The sequence below is a fragment of the Octopus sinensis genome, linkage group LG4, assembly GCF_006345805.1.
Source record: "Octopus sinensis linkage group LG4, ASM634580v1, whole genome shotgun sequence".
NCBI classification, from domain to species: domain Eukaryota; kingdom Metazoa; phylum Mollusca; class Cephalopoda; order Octopoda; family Octopodidae; genus Octopus; species Octopus sinensis.
In genome coordinates, this window is record NC_043000.1 from 123,568,694 (window position 1) to 123,590,657 (window position 21,964).

The 21,964-nt window shown below is 37.0% G+C and overlaps 1 protein-coding gene across 1 annotated transcript in view; it reads right to left on the reverse strand.

Annotated features, from left to right (window-relative positions):
• The window catches only part of LOC115210857 (prolyl endopeptidase), a 43,531-nt gene extending 23,782 nt beyond the window's left edge, over positions 1-19,749 (reverse strand). Inside the window, exons 1-3 of the mRNA XM_029779613.2 lie at positions 19,368-19,749; positions 3,985-4,112; positions 1,003-1,098 (exon numbers count right to left, since the gene is read on the reverse strand). Of these exons, the coding sequence (XP_029635473.1) occupies positions 1,003-1,098; positions 3,985-4,112; positions 19,368-19,511 (368 nt within the window). The 5' untranslated portion in view covers positions 19,512-19,749. The remainder of the gene's footprint in view (positions 1-1,002; positions 1,099-3,984; positions 4,113-19,367) is intronic.
• Positions 19,750-21,964: the final 2,215 nt, after the last annotated feature.

Genomic DNA, 21,964 nt, shown 5'->3' on the forward strand with positions numbered 1-21,964 from the left:
CAATCTTCCATGAAACATGTCTAGTCAAGGGGAAATATTACCTTCCTGGAAAGGATTAGTAACAGGAAGAGCATCTGGCCATAAAAAATCTGCCTCAATAAATTCCATCAAATCCATGCAAGCATGGAAAAGAGGACATTAAACTGATGATGATGATGATGAATTACTTGAATGAGAAAACATTTGTGACAATGTATTACTAGAGAGAAACCACAGACCAATTGACTGAATAGTTATTGTCTATATTCTGTTACCAGTGGCAAACTACATGCATGGTTAAGATACATAAGTGATTTTGGCTCAGTATACAGTCTCCATAGCTGTAAATAAATACCATCACAAGTACTTCTCTCTAAAAATACATAATGCATTCCAGAAGTTTTGAAACTTTAAGGAATGACATTTATCAATTTGAAGTACAAAACTCTGATCTCCTTCAAAGTAGGATCCTCTGACATCAATGCACTTTATGAAGTGGCTGGAGCACAAGACTCCACTTATTGGTTACATACAAAATGTAATTCTAATAGCATTCCAGTCCTCACTGTCAAATACTGTACACCTGAGTTGGCCTTCATAAACACCACCAGAATACAATCTTTCTCACCATCAGTTCAGTCCCACTTAACTTTTATATAGTTATATAAGAAGGGGAAGATTACAACCTAAATTCTAATGGTTTTAAAAATTGCATACTTGATGGCATATATGACAGTTTTTCTCCCAAGAAAAAAAAAATCTCCCTGGGTCCTATATGCAAAGTTAAGCCCACAAGGCATGCTTTAATGCACTAAAAATTCTTGCCCAAGGTGTCATGCAATGGGACTAAACTCAAGTCCACATGATTGAAAAGCAAGCTTTTCGACCAGCAGCCACTCCTGCACCTATATATCAAATAGTAGAAAAAGAAAAAATATAAGCAGCAGCAAATTTATCTTAAATTCAGTGAAAATACAAATATATTCTAAGAAAAATCTCAACTAAAAAGCTGCAAGTACTGACCTCTGATTCTGTAAGCCAGAATTGCAATAGTAATAATAGGATCCTCCATGCTCGGCAGGTGAGCTGTATTTAGCAAAGTTCCATTTTTCTGTCAAGCTGAAAGAAATAATAAAATCAATGAAGGAAAAAAAATCTATTACATATTTAAATAATATGTATAAACTATTCATAAAGCAAATGTTTATAGGATCGGGTGGATCAGCTTCAGTTCAATGCTAGGTATACAGAATTTGGCCTAAAGAGATGGAAGACAAAATCAATAATCCAAGAGGAATTTGAACTTATAAAGGAATGTTTCTAGCTTCAGAGCTAATTCTGAAAGACTTTATATAATGGTGCAACTCAGTACATGACTGGCACTTAGTGAAACGCTAAGTCACAGATCATAAGTTACAGAATGTAAAAGGACTTGAAAATATTCTTTTCTACTCTAGGCACAAGGGCCGAAATTTTGGGTGAGGGGCCCAGTCACATAGATCGACCCAGTAGGCAACTGGTACTTAATTTATCGACCCCGAAAGGCAGAAAGTCAAAGTCAACCTCAGCGGAATTTGAACTCAGAGCCTAACAGCAGACGAAATACCTATTTCTTTACTACACACAAGGGGCTAAACACAGAGAGGACAAACAAAGACAGACACACAGATTAAGTCGATTAGACCGACCCCAGTGCATAACTGGTACTTATTTAATCGACCCCAAAAAGGATGAAAGGCAAAGTCAACCTCAGCGGAATTTGAACTCAGAACGTAAAGACAGACAAAATACCACTAAGCATTTCGCCTGGCATGCTAACATTTCTGCAAGGACTTTAAAATATTTCTTTTACCCAACAACTTTGTTTCTTCCTGCCATTGATTTTTTTTCCATTAGCACAAAATCACAAACTAAGTTAAAAAAAGAGCCATTGTTGACTACATTGACCACTACACATTCCAAATGCATTCTAGGCATAAGTATTTTAAACAAATAATCAAAATCGAAATCAAATTTAATGACTGGCATCCATGCTAGTGGAGCGCTAAGAGAACCATCCAAGTGTGATTGTTGCCAGAACAGCTAACTGGCTTCTGTGCCGGTGGTACGTAAAAAGTGTGATTGTTACCAGCGTCGCCTTACTGGCACTTGTACCAGTAGCATGTGAAAAAACATTTGAGCGAGATCGTTGCCAGTGCTGCTGGACTGGCTCCTGTGCAGGTGGCACGTAATAAACACCATTTGAGCATGGCCATTGCCAGTGCTGCCAGATTGGCCATCATGCCGGTGGCACGTAAAAGCACCCACTACACTCTTGGAGTGGTTGGCATTAGGAAGGGCATCCAGCTGTAGAAACTCTGCCAGATCAAGATTGGAGCTTGGTGCAGCCATCTGGTTTGCCAGTCCTCAGTCAAACCGTCCAACCCATGCTAGCATGGAAAACGGACGTTAAACAATGATGATGAATTATTTCTTACAAAGCACCATCATTAGGCATAAGGTCTCAGATCTCAGGGGAAGGGACAGTCGATTGTATTGACGCAATACCTGACAGGTATTTTATGGACCCAGGAGGAATAAAAGGTAAAGGTAAAGAGGATCAGAATGGAAATCGATCAATGGAAATTGCAGATGTGTTACCAGTGCCGGTGGCATGTAAGAGAACCTTCCGTTTCGCGACCGTTGCCAGCACCGCCCCGTTTCGTGTCCGTTGCCAGCCTCGCCTGGCCCTCGTGCTGGTGGCACATAAAAAGCTCCATCCGTTCGTGGCCGTTTGCCAGCTCAGTCTGGCACCTGTGCGGGTGGCACGTAAAAAGCACCCACTACACTCACGGAGTGGTTGGCGTTAGGAAGGGCATCCAGCCGTAGAAACACTGCCAGATTTGACTGGGCCTGATGAAGCCTTCTGGCTTCACAGACCCCAGTAGAACCGTCCAACCCATGCTAGCATGGAAAACGGACGCTAAACGACAATGATGACGATGATGATGACAGGCATTTTATCTAACACTAACGATTCTGACAATTTGCCATTTCCTTCCTTCCTGAAAAGGTTTCATATTTTGGCACAAAGTCAACAATTTTCAGGACGGGCTAAGTCAATTACATTGAGCCCAGGGCTCAACTAGTACTTATCTTATCGACCTTGAAAGGATGAAAAACAAAGTCAACCTCAAAGCAATTTGAACATAAAACCAAAAGAGAAGCTGATAAGCATTTTGTCTGGTATGCTAATGAATCGACCAGTTTTCCATCTTTCTTCCTGACTCAATCATAAAGGCTTCGACATTATTGGTACCACTTTTCCCTGGTCCATCCACCCAAACATTTTCTCCACTTATTCCTGGGAGGCTTGTGGGAATAGAGTCTTCAGACACCTCCTTTGTAGGATCCTATCAAAAGCACCATCATTACACTTTCTCCCAATCATTAACAGCTGTTCCTTCCTGGACCCACTTCAGGGTCCCAGGACATGCAACCATTGTGCTTCCACCCTACACTTCCCAGAACAAGTCGCATGTTTATTGCTGATTGTACCAACATTGGATGGAGACCAAAAAGTATTTTTCAAACCGATTCTTCTACCTAAAATCCAAATGCATCCCTTAACACAGGCAATGGACAATGTTGTATGGTCATCTTTTCTAACCATTTTTATATTATAGCATTTGGTCATCTTATACCAGGCACCAAGCCAGTATTTTTTATTAGACCCACAAATTTTCCTTGGTCGTTCCCTCTTAAACTGCATCCAGGTGGAAAACACAACTGACGATTCCAGTTTCAAACTCAATCCACAATAATTTAAATCAACCATTAACTGAACTAATATCACCTAATTATCTCAACGCCCTAATACTGGAGAACTTTAAAAGAAAAACAAAAATTATGGGCACTACTTACCTGCTCTGCAAAATTAATAATTAAAAAAGAAATTGAATTAATAAAACAGTAATATGAACGGTATTTTAAAATGTAGCTCTCAAAGAAGATATTTCAACAAACCTTTCTTGTATCTTCTGACGATGAGGACACTGCTCAATAAATGGGTGGCTAATAGAATTCTGAGCATCAACAAATGCAATGGTTTCTTTAGCGTCAGGATCTTCTAACCATCGGTAAGGATCTGAAATCTAGACAATTATAATTGGGTTAATAAGGATTTAAAATTTTGGCACAAAGCCAGCAAGTTTGTATGGTGGGGAAATCAATCAATCCCAGTGCTTGACTGGTGTTCATCAACCCAAAAGGGATGAAAGGGAAAGGTGATTTCAATGGAATTTGAACACTGAACGTAAAAACAGATGAAATACTTGTTTATTACCCACAAAGGGCTAAACATAGAGGGGACAAACAAGGACAGACAAACGGATTAAGTCAATTATATCGACCCCAGTGCATAACTGGTACTTAATTTATCGACCCCGAAAGGACGAAAAGCAAAGTTGACCTCAGTGGAATTTGAACTCAGAACGTAGCAGCAGACAAAATACCTATTTCTTTACTACACACAAGGGGCTAAATACAGAGAGGACAAACAAGGACAGATATCTCTACCTTTTCCTCGTAAAGAATACATTCATTTGTGTCATTTGTTAGGATCAAAAACCTTCATATGTTTTTTGTTCATGTGCTTTTGCTACCTCTCCTATGCTTGTGCCACATAAAAAGCACTAAGGTCACTCTGCTGAGTGGTTGGTGTTAGGAAGGGCATCCAGCTGTAAAAATCCTGCCAAAACAGTCACAGAAGTCTGGTGCAGGCTTCTGCCTGGCTGGCTCTTGTGAAACCGTCCCACCCATGCTAGCATGGAAGGTGGACGTTAAACGATGAACAATGGTCTCATATTGATGGGCACAAGTACATAAAATCCATATAAAAGATACACGACCTTGCAGTAATGTCATGTAAATGCAAGTGATAGTGCTCTCTGGATAGCTGAGCATTGTGGAGTTTTTGTGGTACAAACACTGATCACCAGCCTCTGTTATCACAGATCAATCCATAAAAGGCATAACATGGTTCACAATTGAAAACACACCATGCTATCCCAGATCAACGATGATTGAATCTGTGATAAATTAGGATACATGTAACAACCTTTATTGAACTACGAGGTATTAGCAAAAAGGTTTTTTTAAAAAAAAATTGGTCAATTCCAATGTCATACGACTAAAAAGAAATCTATAATGATTACATTTGATATAAGCCACTACAGTGGCGTGTTGAAAAAAAGGAGGAACTAGATTAACAAGCAAGCATTTAATTTTTAATTAGCGAAAATTTACTAATTAACTAATTCCATAAGATGAAAGAATTTCTCATGCACTTTTATATGGTTGATTGGCTTCACTAATCAGATTATGTAATCTGCAACAAACCATGACCAACAGAAAAAAAATTAAAAAAAAAGAATCAGATGTGTGGACTAGCTGTTATCCAAACTAATCTAACTGAACTTAATCTGAAAGGTTGGCTGTAAAGTGGTTATAAAGATTAGGTTATACAAGTCATTAGGAAATAAAACAATTTCCTCCTGTGTGTTTATCAGCTCAAGTACATAGAAACTGAGAGGTATTAGCCACACCAATTCATTGATTAGATCGTACACGTTTTTCCTAAATAAAAAAAAACAAATAAATCTGATTATTAGATAATTTCAAGACCTAATTAGCAAATAAATTAATGGTACAAGCTCAAAATTTTGACACGTGAACTACTTAGAAACAAGAGTACTCTACTAATCGTGATGAAACTATATGCATTTACAGAAAGATTTATTGAAATATTTGTGTCAAGTGAGTTCATAATGACTTCTGCAGGTTTGAAGTTAAGCAATAGATTCATACAAAACAGACGTTTGGTTACTGCAAAGTAAACAAATACAGTTATTTAGGATATTAATGGCCCTATGGATTTCATAGAAGAGGGGTTCAGATTTATATTATATGAGGAAAAGGTGAATGCTAAGCAGAGAAGAGGCAGTAACCAAAAGCTGCCTACAGAGAGAGAGAGTAGGATTAACTGTTGTTCCATTAGCTGTTTGAACTGAATAACATAACAGAAAATCGGGGAGGAAGATGTGGATACAAATTTGTTGATTATTTCTTTTATTTCACCAAAAATTTATTTTAATTGTAATTTTGTTTTACTCTATTTATATAAATACTAAATAATCAACATATTAAAAATCTGAAAATATCAATGGCCTTCATCAGAAATCCCTCTTAAATTTAATATAGTTAAATAAGAAGGGGAAGATTACAACCTAAATTCTAATGGTCTTAAAAAGCCAGTCATTTAGAGAGAACCAAGGAAAAGCAATAATAGGTCAATGTTATCAACAAATTTGAAATACGATTGGCCTTTCAGTATAGGTCATATACTGCATCAATAGATTTTACAACAAAGTGCTGCTGACATCTAGTAAAGATTATTAGAGATGATATAACCATATTGACCTTTAGTGATTCAATAAATCAATAATCACCAATCCTTTTTATGATATCATCATCATCGTTTAACGTCCGTTTTCCATGCTAGCATGAGTTGGACAGTTCGACCAGGGTCTGGGAAGCCAGGAGGCTGTACCAGGCTCCAGTCTGATCTGGCAGTGTTTCTACAGCTGGATACCCTTCCTAACACCAACCACTGTGAGTGTAGTGGGTGCTTTTTACATGCCACCGGCACAGGGGCCAGAGGAGGCTGGCAGACGGCCACAATCGGTTGGTGCTTTTACGTGTCACTGACACGGACGCCAGTCAGGCAGCACTGGCATCTGCCACGTTCGGACGGTGCTTTTTACGTGTCACCGGCAAGTGCATCTTAACTACAATTTCCATTTGATTTTTATTTTGATGTTGGTGTTGACGTACTTGACTCAATAGGTCTCCTCAAGAACTCTTTAAAGAAATACACTGTCAATAAATTTTGATGGTCTTGGATTCAGTCCTGCTGTAGGCACTGTGTGGAAGCATGTGTGTGTGTGTTCATGTTTTATTGCTGTCCCACTGCTTGAATGGGCATCAGCTCCTTTACATATCCATTACTTAACAGTTCAGCAAATGAAACTAACAGAATAAGTACCACACTTTAAAAAATAAGTACTGGGGCTAATTTGTTCAACAAAACCCTTCATGGTAGCGTCACAGCATAGCCACAGTCCCACAACTGGACCCAAGTGAAAGAGGAGAGATTTGGGATGAAGGGATTTATCAAAATAATTAACAAATTTCATTAATTATCTAGCACAGTGCTTCTCAAGATTTTGTAGCTTGTTGCACCTTTTCTCCAAATGGTGGGGTTTTTTTTATACAAATGTTTCCACCAACCAAATTATTCCAATCATAAAAAAGCTGACTCTGTGCTGCAGTTTATTATATATAAATTCTTGTCCTATTCCATCCAATGCATGCCTCCATTTAGATGTTTGCATGAATTAGTATCCCTACATTAAATTTTTCATGGAAATTACTAAAAGAGGGAAAGGTTTATATAATGATATTACATTGGACCTTGGTATACCATTAGTTGTGTTTTTTGCTCATTGATAACACAATCATCATTTAACATACATTTTCTATGCTGGCATGGCTTGGACAGTTTGACTGAGGGCTGGAAAGCTGGAGAATAGCACCAGGCTCCAACAGTTTTTTTTTTTTTTAGCCTGGTTTCTATGGCTATGTGCCATAGAAACCATTTTACAGAGTGTACAGGGTGATTTTTACTTGGCACCAACAAATTCCTATTCATATTCTCATACCAACAAAGAACTTTTTGAAAAGGTGTTTAACACACTGGCTCCCACACCATCTACCAAGAGGACATGACAGTATGTTTGCAAGACCCACATGTGTATGTGTGTCGTTATCCCCACCTCCATCACTCCAACAAACCTCCAGTGTTGGTTTGTTCATGTCCCTGTAACTTGGCAGTTTTGCATAAGAGACAGATAGAATTAGAATAAGTAGCAGACATAAAAATAAGTAATGGGGGTGATTCCTTTGGCTAAACCCTTTCAAGGTAGTGTCCCCACCCACCATGATTGCAGTTCAATCACTAAAGTAAAAGATAAGCTCCATGCAAAATCTAAATTTCAGAACTATTCTTTTATTTGCTTCGGTCATTTGATTGCGGCCATGCTGGAGCACCACCTTTTTTAGTTGAGCAAATTCTTTGTAAACCTAGTACTTATTCTATTAGTCTTGATTGCTGAACTTCTAAGTTACGGGGTCCTAAACACACCAACATCAGTTGTCAAGCACTGGTAGGAGGACAAACAGATACACAAACATATACATATATATATTTATATATATATGTATATATATATATATATATACATACTACGGGCTTCTTTCAGTTTCTGTCCACCAAATCCACTCACAAGACTTTGGTTGGCCCGAGGCTATAGAAGACACTTGCCCAAGGTGCCATGCAGTGAGACTGAACCCGGAACCATGTGGTTGGTAAGCAAGCTACTTACCAAACAGCCACAATCAATTCTAGAATAGAAAATTGGATGTTAAACTAGGAATAGAATACAAATTCTTACAAATAACAACAGGCCAAAATATTGTTAAATCTATTTTAGATTCACGCACAACCTATATAGAAGTTGACCATCAGTAACAGGAAAAAGATGCCTTCATCAAATTCACAACCAGAGATTTTTCTTTGGTTCCAACACATTCATATGTACATATTCTGGTTTATTGCCAAACACACCTCAACCAATTTTTGTTGAATCATTCTACTTGCCATTCCTCAAATCCAGAAGGTTCAGTTAGCAGAATATTTGCTTCTTTCTACCCTCCAAACCTATCTTACCACTTACCTATAATTTTGGTCATTGTGTTATAGGTTCTCCACTTACTGGTTACATACAAAATGTAATTCTAATAGCATTCCACTCCTCACCATCAAATACTGTACACCTGAGTTGGCTTTCATAAACACCATCAGTATACAATCTTCCTCACCATCAACTTCAAAATGTAAAAGTAAGTATATACCATTTCCTAAAAAAACTTATGACTTCATATATATATAATGCTTAACATAATTTGCAGAGGTTGGGCAGTAGAAACAGAATGGGTAGAGCACTGGCCAAAATCTCATAATTTTGAGATGAATAACATTAACACTGTGTGTGTGTGTGTGTGTGTGTGTGTGTGTGTGTGTGTGTGTGTGTGTGTGTGTGTGTGTGTGTGTGTGTGTGTGTGTGTGTGTGTGTGTGTGTGTGTGTGCGTGTGTGTGTGTGTGTGTGTGTGTGTGTGCACACACATATATATATATATATACACACACATACATACACATGTGTGTGTGTGTGAGTTTGTTTTATATATATATCTCAATCATTTAACAACCCTGATCGATGTATGGTGTACTAAATGCATTTTCTGTGACACCAGCTGCTGCTGCTATGCTCCCATCAAGATCAGTTACCTCAATCCTGCATATTTCGGCTAAGTTTGCTAATTACTTTCAAAGTGTGCTGCGTGCATTTTATCGTGGCATCAACAGTTGTAAAATCATCTTAATTTACAAGACTGAAGAGTCTCCAAGACAGAGAGGGAGAGAATTTGAAGTACAATAGAAAGTGGCAGTAGAGAGACATGCAGACTTTTTTTTTTCTACTCTAGGCACAAGGCCTGAAATTTTTGGGGAGATGGGGCCAGTCGATTAGATTGACCCCAGTACGCAACTGGTACTTATTTTATCGACCCTGAAAGGATGAAAGGCAATGTCAACCTCGGCAGAATTTGAACTCAGAACGTAAAGACAGACGAAATACTGCTAAGCATTTTACCCAGTGTGCTGTTTCTGCCAGCTCATCACCTAAATGCAGACAGAATTGAAGAAGGGAGCAGTAAAATGGAAAAGAGGTCAGGGATTAGTGATGGGCGTGGTGGGATGGGTTGAGTAGACGGAAAATCGGTGTAACTCCAGTGTGTGAAGGAGAGACAAAGTTGATGGTGACAAGGAACCAAAATGTATCCTCAAAGTAACATATCCAAGAAGGTGAATAGAAAAGAACATAGTAACAGAAGACAGAGAAAGAGAGGTGGGGAGCATTGCACTGTGGCCATACTAGGACACCATCTTGAAGAGCTTTAATTGAACAAAATGGTAGGGCTCCAGCATGACCACAGCTCGCAAGCAGAAACTAGAAGAAATGAAAAAAAAAAATCAACTGCATTATTTTTTAAAACTTTGCACCTATACTATTGGTCTCTGTAGATGAAACGCTAAGTTATGGAGACACAAACAAACCAACACCATTTGTCAAGTGATGGAAAGAGAGAAACACATGACAGGCTTCCACACAGTTTCCATCTACCAAATTTACTCACAAGGCATTGGTCAACCTAAAACTATAAAAGACACTTGTCCAAGGTGCCGAGCAGTGGGACTGAACTCAAAACCACATGGTTGCAAAGCAAACTTCTTAACCACACAGCCATGCCTGTGCCTAATGCCAAACCAAACTGCACAAAAAGAAGACTTGGCAAGAGTTAGACATATGCAAAAATTATTAGAATGGCAGTAATGATGCCTTGCAGAAATAGCTGCAGCAAGAACAACACTTTCACTACATTTTTCTTCCCCCTGTATACCTACATGTGCATACATATGCACAAAGCTATTCATCCAGTTGTTTAACATCTGTTTTCTTATGCTTGCATGTGATGGAGATTATATATATAGGTGGAGGCATGGCTGTGTGATAAGTAGTTTGCCTCCCATTCACATGGTTCTGGGTGCATCTTGGGTTAGTGTCTTCTACTGTAGTTCCAGGCTGATCATAGCCTGGTGAATGGACTTAGAAGATGGAAACTGAAAGGAGCCCATTATGTGTGTGTGTGCATATATATATATATATATATATATAAAGTTAATCAAAACAAGAAAACAAAAAAAACACAGCAACGCGAGGACGTGGAACAAAAAGTATTATTGGATGCTCAGGAAAGAAGGGAAGGTAGGTAGGTAGGTAGGTAGGTAGGTAGGTGTGTGTGTGTGTGCATTATATATATTCATAATTAATAATAGAAGGGTAAAATTTATTAATTAAATTAATTAATAAATCAATTAATTAACAATTTCACCAGGTAGATCGGTACGTTAAAATAACCTTTATAGGTAAAATTATCCACATAATTATAATTATAAGCAGTTAGCTGAACCCTAATTATAACTATTATATATATATATATATATATATATATATATATATATATATATATATATATATATTATATATATATATAATATATATATATATACACACACACACACACACACACACACTTTATTTAAAGCAGCAGAAAATTCAACAAAACCTGTTGCTCTGAGTTTCCCGTTGCCGTTCAAATAAAGCATATTACTCTACCACTGGTATTTGAGTACTCTTTTTTCCACCTTGTTTCACATTTGTGTTTACTCCGGTATATATATATATATATATATATATATATATACACATAGGCAAAGTTGTGGCTGTGTGCTAAGACGTTCAGTTCCCAACGAGATGGTTCCAAGTTCAATCTCATTGCATAACACCTTAGGCTACATCCTCAATCCAACCAAAGACTTGAGAGTGGATTTGGTAAGCCAAAAGAAGCCTTTTGGTAAGCCTGAAAGAAGTCTAACCTAACCTAACACACACATATAGACGTGTGTATTTGTTTACATTCCTGTAGCTTAGTGCTTCAGCAAAAAGAGACCAATAGAACAAGTACTAGGCTTTAAAAAATGTAAAGTACTGGAGTTGATTTGTTTGACTAAACCCTTCAATGCAGTGCCCTAGCATGGCAGCAGTCTGATGACTGAAACAAACAAAAGTCTAAATATGGAGTCATAGTTGTAAATGAATGTTACTGTCGCAATATCATCATTGATTTCCAATATTCTACAAGAACATGTCTGACCATGGGAAATTATTACCTTGTTTAGAGACAGGTAGAAATTGGTGACAGGAAGGGCATTTGGCTATAGAAAACCTCCCTCCAATAAACTCCATCTGATTCATGCAAGCTTCAAAAAGGGGATGTTAAAATGAGGATGATATTTATATATATGAAAGGTACAGGATATCTTGGGGTTGAACTGGACAAAAGTCCAGAGTCCATGAATGAAAATTGTGTAATCATCATCATTTAGCGTCTGCTTTCCACGTTGCCATAGATTAGACAGACTGAAACTGGTAAGCTGGAGAGCTGTACCACGTTCCAATCTGATTTGGCATGGTTTCTACAGCTGGATGCCCTTCTTAACACCAACCATTCCAAGAGTGTTATAGGTGCCTTTCGTGTGACACTGGCACAAGTGCCTGTTATGTGACACCGGCAACAGCCACAACTACGATTTCACTTGGCTTGACGGGTCTTCTCAAGCACAGCATATAGCCAAAGGTCTCAGTTACTTGTGTAGTGGATTTAATTTCATTATTTTGGAAACTAGAAGTGTAGTGGGTTTCAAGATACCACGAGATCATGACAACTCCTGTCAGGTATGATGTGGTGGGTAGCAGAATCAGTATAGCACTGTATTATTCAGATCTATTTTGCCCTTTGTTCCTTCTCAGGTTGAAATCTAAATACCAGTCAGATATAACCGACTATACCCTTAAAGGTTCAGCATGCTCATAGCTCAATAAATAAAACATTGAAAAGATCCTCATCGATCAAAGCAAAAAAATTGCTCAGGAGATAAAAAAGAACAGAGAAGAAGGACAAGAGACAGAAGAGGCAACTGATTTTAAAGGAACACCTATATGGTGCTTCCGTTTTATGAAGAGGAATGGTTTTTCCTACACAAAAATGAAATGCAATACAGGTGCACTTATTCAAATTTACCTAATCCCTTACAAAACCTTTTTTCCAAATTTTAAGCGCAAAAAATTAAGGGGTTCCTTATACACGTTAAAATACAGTATCTCTTTGCAGTTCCTACTGATAATTCTCATCCTCTCTTCTAATTGTGAGTAGCTATGTAGCTTACAAGAACCTGCTCTGCACCCACTCCCATATTTTAACCCTTCACTTCCTAACTAAACCTTACCCCCAACATCCTCAAGGTTCATAGTTTTGCGAGCCCATAGCAACCTCAGTAATACTGGTAGCATGAAAAAATGCAGACAAAAATCACTATAGCATTTGAAAGGGTCTCCAGCAATACCAAAGCAGACATTGGAGCAGGATGCAATCGTGGTGCCTCTCGAGCCTTGCTAGTTACAAAGTGACCTAATTAGAGCAGGTGTTAAAAAAAGAAATTTAAAAATACCCAGTACACTATGCAAACAGGTTGCTATATTGTGCAGTGACACTGAGATTAGTAGTTCAAATGTGACCAGACTTTTAGAAGTTGCCATGCAACTACATAAACGTTCTCACATTGTTTTCTTATCTGCTTAAAACAAAGCCAGAAGGATTTTACTTGTGAAGTCATTTGCATGGATCATAGCACTTTTTAAGTGTTTACTCACTCCACTGCATAAAGACTGGTAATGTATAACCCAGGTGAAGGCACATGGCTCAGTGTTTAGAGCGTCGAGCTTATGATTGCAAGGTTGTGAGTTCGTATCCTGGACCGGGCTGCATGTTGCGTTCTTGAGCAAGACACTTTATTTCACGTTGCTCCAGTTCACTCAGCTGTAGAAATGAGTTGTGACGTCACAGGTGCCAAGCTATATCTGCCCCTTTGCCTTTCCTTTGGATAACACTGGTGGCGTGGAGAGGGGAGGCTTGTATGCATGGGCGACTGCTGGTCTTCCAATAAACAACCTTGCCCAGACTTGTGCCTGGGAGGGTAACTCCTATGGTCAGTCCTATGTGCAATCCTATGGTCAGTCATGACCGAAGGGGGTCTTAGCAGCATAGCCCAGGGAATGAAAGTTAACTAATGAACACAGCCTGGACCAATCAGCACCGGTTCATAACATTCAACAATTTTCTACTAATATATAATCTCATTCATTTCACTTTTGGTGGACAACCTATCTCGTTCTAATTTTACTGAAAGTTGTCCTATAAAAGATAAAGCAGACATGTATGTTAAGTATAGAACAATCAAGTCTTCGGTTCAATTCCAAAGTAGGCACCGTGTTGTTTATTTAAACAGAACATTTTATACTACACATCTTAGTTCAAATACCTGTTAGAAATAAGTTATTCAGGAAACACCATTTATGATAATACTATTCTAGAAATCTTTATATATAAAGCTGAAGTTGTCTCTGTATGGCAGGTTTGTAGCCTTCAACTAACACTATCTCCACCGAGACCCTGTGGCACAAGTTGACCAAAATTGAGAGTATGGTAGAAGAAGGCATGCTCTTCATTCCGTAGAAGAAAAAATTCAAATCCAACCATGTTAAGACCAAAAACTTTTTACATCAAAAAGGTGCTTTTTCTTCTATGAAAATCCTTATTTTTTACAATTTTTTGACTGCTGTGTCGCCATTTTTCGGTGTATTTCAACCAGAAAAATGTTCACTTAATGTTACATAATGCAAAATTTTTTACTTTTCAAAAATTTCAATTCTAAAGGGTCGAAACAAACCCGAGCAACGCCGGGCAATACTGCTAGTAGTAGTTAAATCTCTTATTATGCAGTAAATGGCAGCCAAAGATAAGTTAATCTCTCCTAATAGAGAGCCGGGGGATATGGGCCAATCTCTTTCAAATTACATTGTAGTGTCTTTAAACATTAGCCTCTGTAGTTCTTAAGGGCTCTTGGAAATATCTACATTCTTTCTAAATTATTTGTTTTATTAAATAAAATTACTGATATGTCAGCTGTGTTTGTTACTCATACTAAACCTAATATAAGGATAAAGTCATAGATATTAGCTACAATAAATATATTTATAGATATCCCAGATATTAAATTCCAAAGTAGGAAAGAAGTTAATCAACTCCTTTGCACGTGCAAAACTATAAGCTATAAGTTATGATGAAACAAAGTCCAAGATGTGAGAGAGAAAACTAAAGTGTAATAATGCCTAAAAAAAGAACCAAAAAGAAACAGGATGGTCACAGTTGGAAAGCTTTTAAGTAATAAAAGAAACAGTGTATCATCTGATATTTAAAACATTCAAAGTTATGAAACAGCAGCTAAATCTCTATTTGAAATAGAAAATTTAATTTATAATTTAAGAAAAAATTATTGAATTTCATAATCCATCCATTTGCTCTGCTCATTATTCCTGGGAGCGTCACAGGGATAGAGTCCTAAGGCACCTCTTCCATAGGGTCTTGTCAGAATAATTGTCATTACATTTTCCAGCTGAATTCCTAAGCATGACCAACTGAGATTATGGACATTATCCAACCATCTCATTTTTGGTCTGCACCAAAGTCTCCTCCTGCCAGTTGGATCAGCTTGAAGAATCCATCTTGTGATTCTTTCCTGTGATATTCCAATCCCATGTCCATAGTCTTCATAATCATTGTAACCCTAAATCTGTGTTTGTCCCCACCATCGCTTGATAACTAGTGGTGATGTATTTATGTCCCCATAACTTAGCACCTCAGCAAAAAGAGACCGATAAAATAAGTATTAGGCTTCAAAAAGTAAGTCCTGAGGTTGATTTGTTTGACTAATTCCCTTTAAGGCAGTGCCCCAGCATGGCCACAGTCAAATGACAAACAATTAAGAGATAAAAGTGGAATGTGATTTGAGTTTTTACTGCTATGTCTAGTGAGTGAAGCAACTATATGGAGTAGTCCTGGTCAAACTGTGGCCTGTGGGTTTTTCGGAATGGCACACATAATGTAAAATTTATTTTGAAATTTTTGTAGTAGGAGCACGGCACACCTGACGATGAGCCATGCCTCATGCAGCCCTCTTCTCAAAAATGGTTTTCCATGTCTAATGTTGAAGTTCTCTCTTTGACTCATCATTGGGATAAGTAATGGTGTGTTGGTTGATTAGATTTTTTTTTGTTTAGTGTTTTTTTTTATCCTATAACTTGCTCAGTCTGGAGGAAGTACTAGTGTCCATAGTCAAACAAATCAACCTTAGGACTTACTTTTTGAAGCCTAATACTTATTTTATCGGTCTCTTTTTACTGAGGTGCTAAGTTATGGGGACATTAATACATTACCACTAGTTATCAAGTGATGGTGGGGGACAAACACAGACACACATATCAAGCTGGCATGAGTTGGACGGTTTGACAGGAGTTAGCCAAGCAGAAGCCTGCACCACGCTTCTGTGTCAGTATATACATGTATATGTGCATATATATACAATGGGCTTCTTTCAGTTTCCATCTACCAAATCCACTCACAAGACTTTGGTTGGCCTGAGGATATAGAAAACACTTGCCCAAGGTGCCATGCAGTGGGACTGAACCCGGAACCATGTGGCTGAGAAGCAAGCTTATTACCACACAGCCACACCCGTTTAAAAAGAAAACTGATGTATTGCTTAATGTTACCCTGAATTCCCTGTTAACAGGTAGAAGACAAGATGGTCACAGCTGGAATGAGTATATACAAACATCTGCTTGATCAATGCTGTCTTGAGTTTGGTGTTTTGAACTGCCTGGTCATACAAGGGAGGAGGCTCTTAAATAATCACTCGACTCGCTAGAAATAACAGCCAAATCTCCAATAAATCAAATCCCTTAAATTCAGTAAGATGCTCTATATGTTTTTGATCATGTGTTATATAACAAAATTGCCCTCGGGCTTAAAAAGAATCCTACCATCCTAAAAAAGGAAAGGACACCCTGGATACATCACTATTTCTGTTCTAAAAAGAACCCTTATTTCTTTGGATGTATTTTAAACATCCACAGAGGCAAATATGTAAAAAAAAGAATTAAAAAAAAAAAAAGGAGACTGGGATTGTTTGCCTCACTCTTCCATAAATTTTCAGTTACTTTTTTAGTTTTTTATCTTTTACTTGACATTGGACTGTGACCATGTTGGGGCACTGTCTTGAATTGTTTTAGTTGAACAAATCAAGCCCAATTTTTTTTATTTCTGAAAACTAGTACTTATTCTATCAGTCTCCTTTTACCGAATCGCGAGGTTACAGGGACGTAAACAAACCAACACCGGTTGTCAAATTCACTCACAAGCTTTGGTCAAGCCAGGTCTAGAGTAGAAGACACTTGCATAATGTGCCACGCAGTGAGATTGAACTCTGAACTATGTGGTTGGGCAGTAAACATCTTTTCATATCGCCACGCCTGAGCCTATGAACATTTTTCGAAAAAAATTTCAGATGTTATAAAATGTGGGTCCCCGCCCCGATTCGGTTGCATCATAAACTTCCACAAAAACGAATATTATTCAATGAAATGTTTTACAAATACGATTCAGAGGATGGAGATTTCGATTCTATCAGAATTTCTGACGAATTTTTTTATTTATTTATTTTTTTTTTTTGCGGAAATGGAGAGAGAAGTTTAGTAAAATTCATACGATGCGGCTTTGTTTCCTCATAACTTTTAGAAAAATGGGTAATTATTAAATGGAATTTCCTACAAATACCTTTCAGAGTGTAAAGATTACGTTTCTATCGGAACTTAAGAAAAGAAATTTGGTGAGATCGTACATATACATAGTGACACACATCATATATATCTACAAAATGTAAACTTGAAATTTAGAAAATACATTGTGATACGTGTCAGTATGTATATATATATATATATATATATATATATAAGAGTCCAGTTTTTTTCATATTAAATTCCGATATAATCACATTTTAATAACATTCTAAAATGTATTTGTAGAAATTTCATTAAAAAAATGCTAATTTTTCTGAAAGACAAAGCCGACTCGTGTGAATTTTCCAAAACTCCCCACCCCAACCTTGGAAAAATCTTTGTCCGATATAGTCTTAATCTGCACCCTCTGAGGAGATTTGTAGAAAATTTCATGACAAAATATTCATTTTCTGGGAGTTGTGAGGAAACAAAGTCGGCGGGGAGCGCACTTGTGTAGGTCAGACTAAAATGGTGAGGTATATGTTTAAAGAATTAAAATTTCAGATGTTTAAAACATATACATGAAGAAATCTTGCAAAGTCAAAGAAAGATTACGGGAAAAGAAAGGGGCAACATCCCTAGCTTCCCCGCGGCTGAAAACACATCCGAAGAAATTGGGTATTTTGGCGCACTAGATAATTTTCGACTCTAATTCTATAGGAAAGCCTCTGGAGTTTCTTGGATAAAGGTCTGTTCGGGGAGGACTGACTTGAGGTTGAACAACAAAGTCCCTTAAAAAGTGCGTATCATATCGCTACTAATTTAGTTTCAAGTCTTATTTCTTCATATTACCGAATAAAATTTTCTATATATATGATGCATCTTGAATGCTAAATATAAACAAAATTAATACAAGGCTAATTAAAGAAAAAAATATTTTAAACTTTGTATTATAGCGGCAGGTTGCATCTCCGAGTAGTAATTACAATAAACGATGAATAAGGCATTTTTATGAACAAGGCTGCCTGTATCAGGAATCTCATATTTACCGTTAATAAAAGAGTAACAGCATTTTTAGTGAAAATGTTCGTTCTTTTATATAAATAAAACATTTGGGAAGAGAGAAATTAAATTAAGGGAAATAAGTTTCTCTATACTGTTCGGTCCACTCAGTTTCTCTATAATTATAGTCGAAAGGGGGGGGGGGACAGCAGACAGTTGAATGCCGGTTCGATAATTTAAAGCACTGCAGAGTGACATTACCATTCATTAGGATCCAAAGTGGTTACTATATTACTAATTAACGCGCGTAAAGCATGGCAAAGAACTACTCGGTGCTACTACAAACGAAATATTGCCTAAATGTTAATAAAATAATTAGAACGTTAGCAATAAGGAAATACAATTACTTATCGGGAAAAATTACAGCCTTCAGCTTATTCGACTTCATCCTAGTTGCGGAAAGGAAGAATATGAAGCTCATTGAAGACAAGATTATAATGGATTAGAACATCTATTAAAAGATATCAAATTTCTTATTGTCTGTAAGAGATTAATTAAATAATTAAATAAAACTTTCGCCGAGGAAAAGCCTTCATTCTTGCACAAAGTAAACAATTTTTACGTTTATGCTGCTGGAAAAAAAATAGCGCCAACTTAAAGAAAGTGTATACTCGTGAGGAGTGGATGTGTGCATGCAGAACAGAGAAAAACATGAAATAACGGACTAAGAAACTAGGAACTACTTTAAGACATTTGAAGTACCACGAAAATATATATATATCAATAGGGAATGTAAGAGATTAATTATTAACGGGTTTCTTGTGAATGAAAGAGCGACCGGCATTTATGAAGCACCGACCCGGAAACCTAATTAGCAGCAGAGTAATGCACAATGGAAAAATGTGATTACATTTATTCACTTATGATACTCACTTTGTGTCCGTGGTAATCATCAACTACTGATTCGTCACGACGAGCTTTAGGATAAGAAAACTCCATATCGTAGCGGCAGGTTGGTTGCAGATGACACAAGAAAATGAAGACAATGCAGCTTAAATAATCCAGTGGAGTGCGCATTCGCTCTCAATCACTTCCGCTTGTTAAGCCATTCATTTTCTACATCTTCGTTGTAAAACGTCACTACTACACGTGCAGTGTGTTTTTGATACATATGTATACATACACTGTGTGTATAGGTCAGGTATTAGTAGGTCTGACGCCGAGTTATTAACGTTGGTCAAAGAGGATTTGTGATGCAGATATTATCTTTTAGGCCACCACGTGACGTTGATGAATTTAAACCTGTATAACGACTTCTTACACTGGGTCACTCATTGTTTGTTCATAACCTTCTTTCGGACTGTGATTTAACAGCGCTTGTATTGATTTATTACATAAATATAACACGGTTTTTCGTCTGCTGTTACGTTCTGAGTTCAAATTCCGCCGAGGTTGACTTTGCCTTTCATCCTTTCGGGGTCGATTAAATAAGTACCAGTTACGCACTAGGGTCGATATAATCGACTTAACCCGTTTGTCTGTTCTTGTTTGTCCCCTCTATGTTTAGCCCCTTGTGGGTAGTAAAGAAATATTATTACATAAATATAATACTTCGCCTTTTTACGAGACAGTATGTGGTTTTCTATCAATTCTTAGCATATCCACACAAATGTGACTTCTGCCCCCACTCCCTTTGTTACTGCATAACTTTCAGAAATTTTTTTTTAAATAAAATCTACAAATACGCTTCCGATGGCGTAAATTTCAGTTATATTTGCTGTCAATAAATTTTTCCCTTGTAGGGAGAGGAATTTCGGAAAATTCACATGAGTCGATTTTGTTACTCCATAACTTTCGGGAATTTTAAAATGAAATTTTCTATAAATATTTTTCAGAATGTATAGATACCGATCAAATCGGAATTTAATGTGAAAAAAAAATTGGTGGGTACGCACACATACATACTAGCACACATCATATGTATATCTACAAAATGAAACTAGAAATCTCGATAGAAATAGTGACACGTCAGTATGATGTGTGCGTTCTCAGCGTTTTGGGTTTTTTTCATATGAAATTCCAATATAAATAATGTTTCTCGGCCTTATAGACCAAGCTTAATATATCTAAATTCCAATATAATTGTAATCTACACTATTTCTATTTGTAGAGAATTTCATCAAAAAATAACCCTTTTTCTGAAAGTTATGAGAAAACAAAGTTTTCAAATAGTCCTCTCTCCAGCCCTTAAAAATTTTTCACCACAAATACCGATATAATCAGAACCTATACCATCGAAGCGCAAAAAATTGTAGAAAATTTCATTTAAAAATATTTATTTTTCAGAAAGTTATGACGAAATAAAATCGTGGGGGCACATTTGTGTAGGTATGCCCAATTCTCAAATGCATTAATTAGTAACGTTTACTATATGATAACCGAAGTTATCATATAGTAGTTATTTTAGATCTTTTCGGGTTGAACGGCAGTTTTTAACATAATTTCTAGGTAACTAAAAAAATTTTAAACTTCGTATACTGGAAGAATGTGTTTATAAAACATCTATTTCTCTTGGCTTTATTGAGAAAATTCTACAGTTTGTAAGATATTTGTTGTTTTTTTTCTTCAATTTCTGCAATTTCAACCAATCACTGCCATCTATTGAGGTAAAAAAAACATTCTGTGCCGTATGAATATGTCCCTCGTTTAAGAAACAGATTGGATTTATTTACATTTGTGAAGAATAAAAGATACCCTTCCCCTACCCCTAACCCTAACCCTAAAACAGATTGAAATGCAATAGATCGATACTAGGGTCATAATTATGGGTGACAATTTCATATGACACCGCTAGAAAAAACTGCCGTTCAAACCGAAAAGATCCGATTGTGTACCCCCGGTTACATTGTTCGAAAAAAAATCTAAGGTGGGGTTGATTATAGGTAGAATCAGAGCAGACATGAATGCTGTTGAAACACTCTTAAAAGAACTGAATGGCTCTGTTAGGGTGCTTAAAAAGACGAGTCGATCATGTTTGAAATGTTTTTAATGGTAAGAAGAGATGATTACGGTTGAAAGGGCCACGCCATTGACAGGAAGGAGAATTAGGCTTTTTAAGCACCCTAACATACTGACACCAAAATTAATGGCCAGCTTCTTGATGATGTCATCAATCAGTTCGAAGAGTCCTGATGTTCATCGAAAACTTCCTAATTTGAAATAACGAGTCCTTTGTCAAATTTTAGGTTGACACCTACTACACGGAATTCAGTTCTCCTTAGTTAATCAATAAAAATCTAGGAATCACTTGAATTCACTTGCGGATTGCAATCAATAAAATTTCCACTTTTTGGCAAAGTCACGGATGAGAAGCAAGAATAAAAAAGGAATTATATTTTATGATACAATAATGATTGAGTTGACTGTTTACACTTTGCTTTTCTAATTGCTCTAATTGCTTATATTTTAAATTCAGTTTGTTCACCCATAATTCTATATGTGTAGTTCAATTAAAAATATTCTTTCTACAG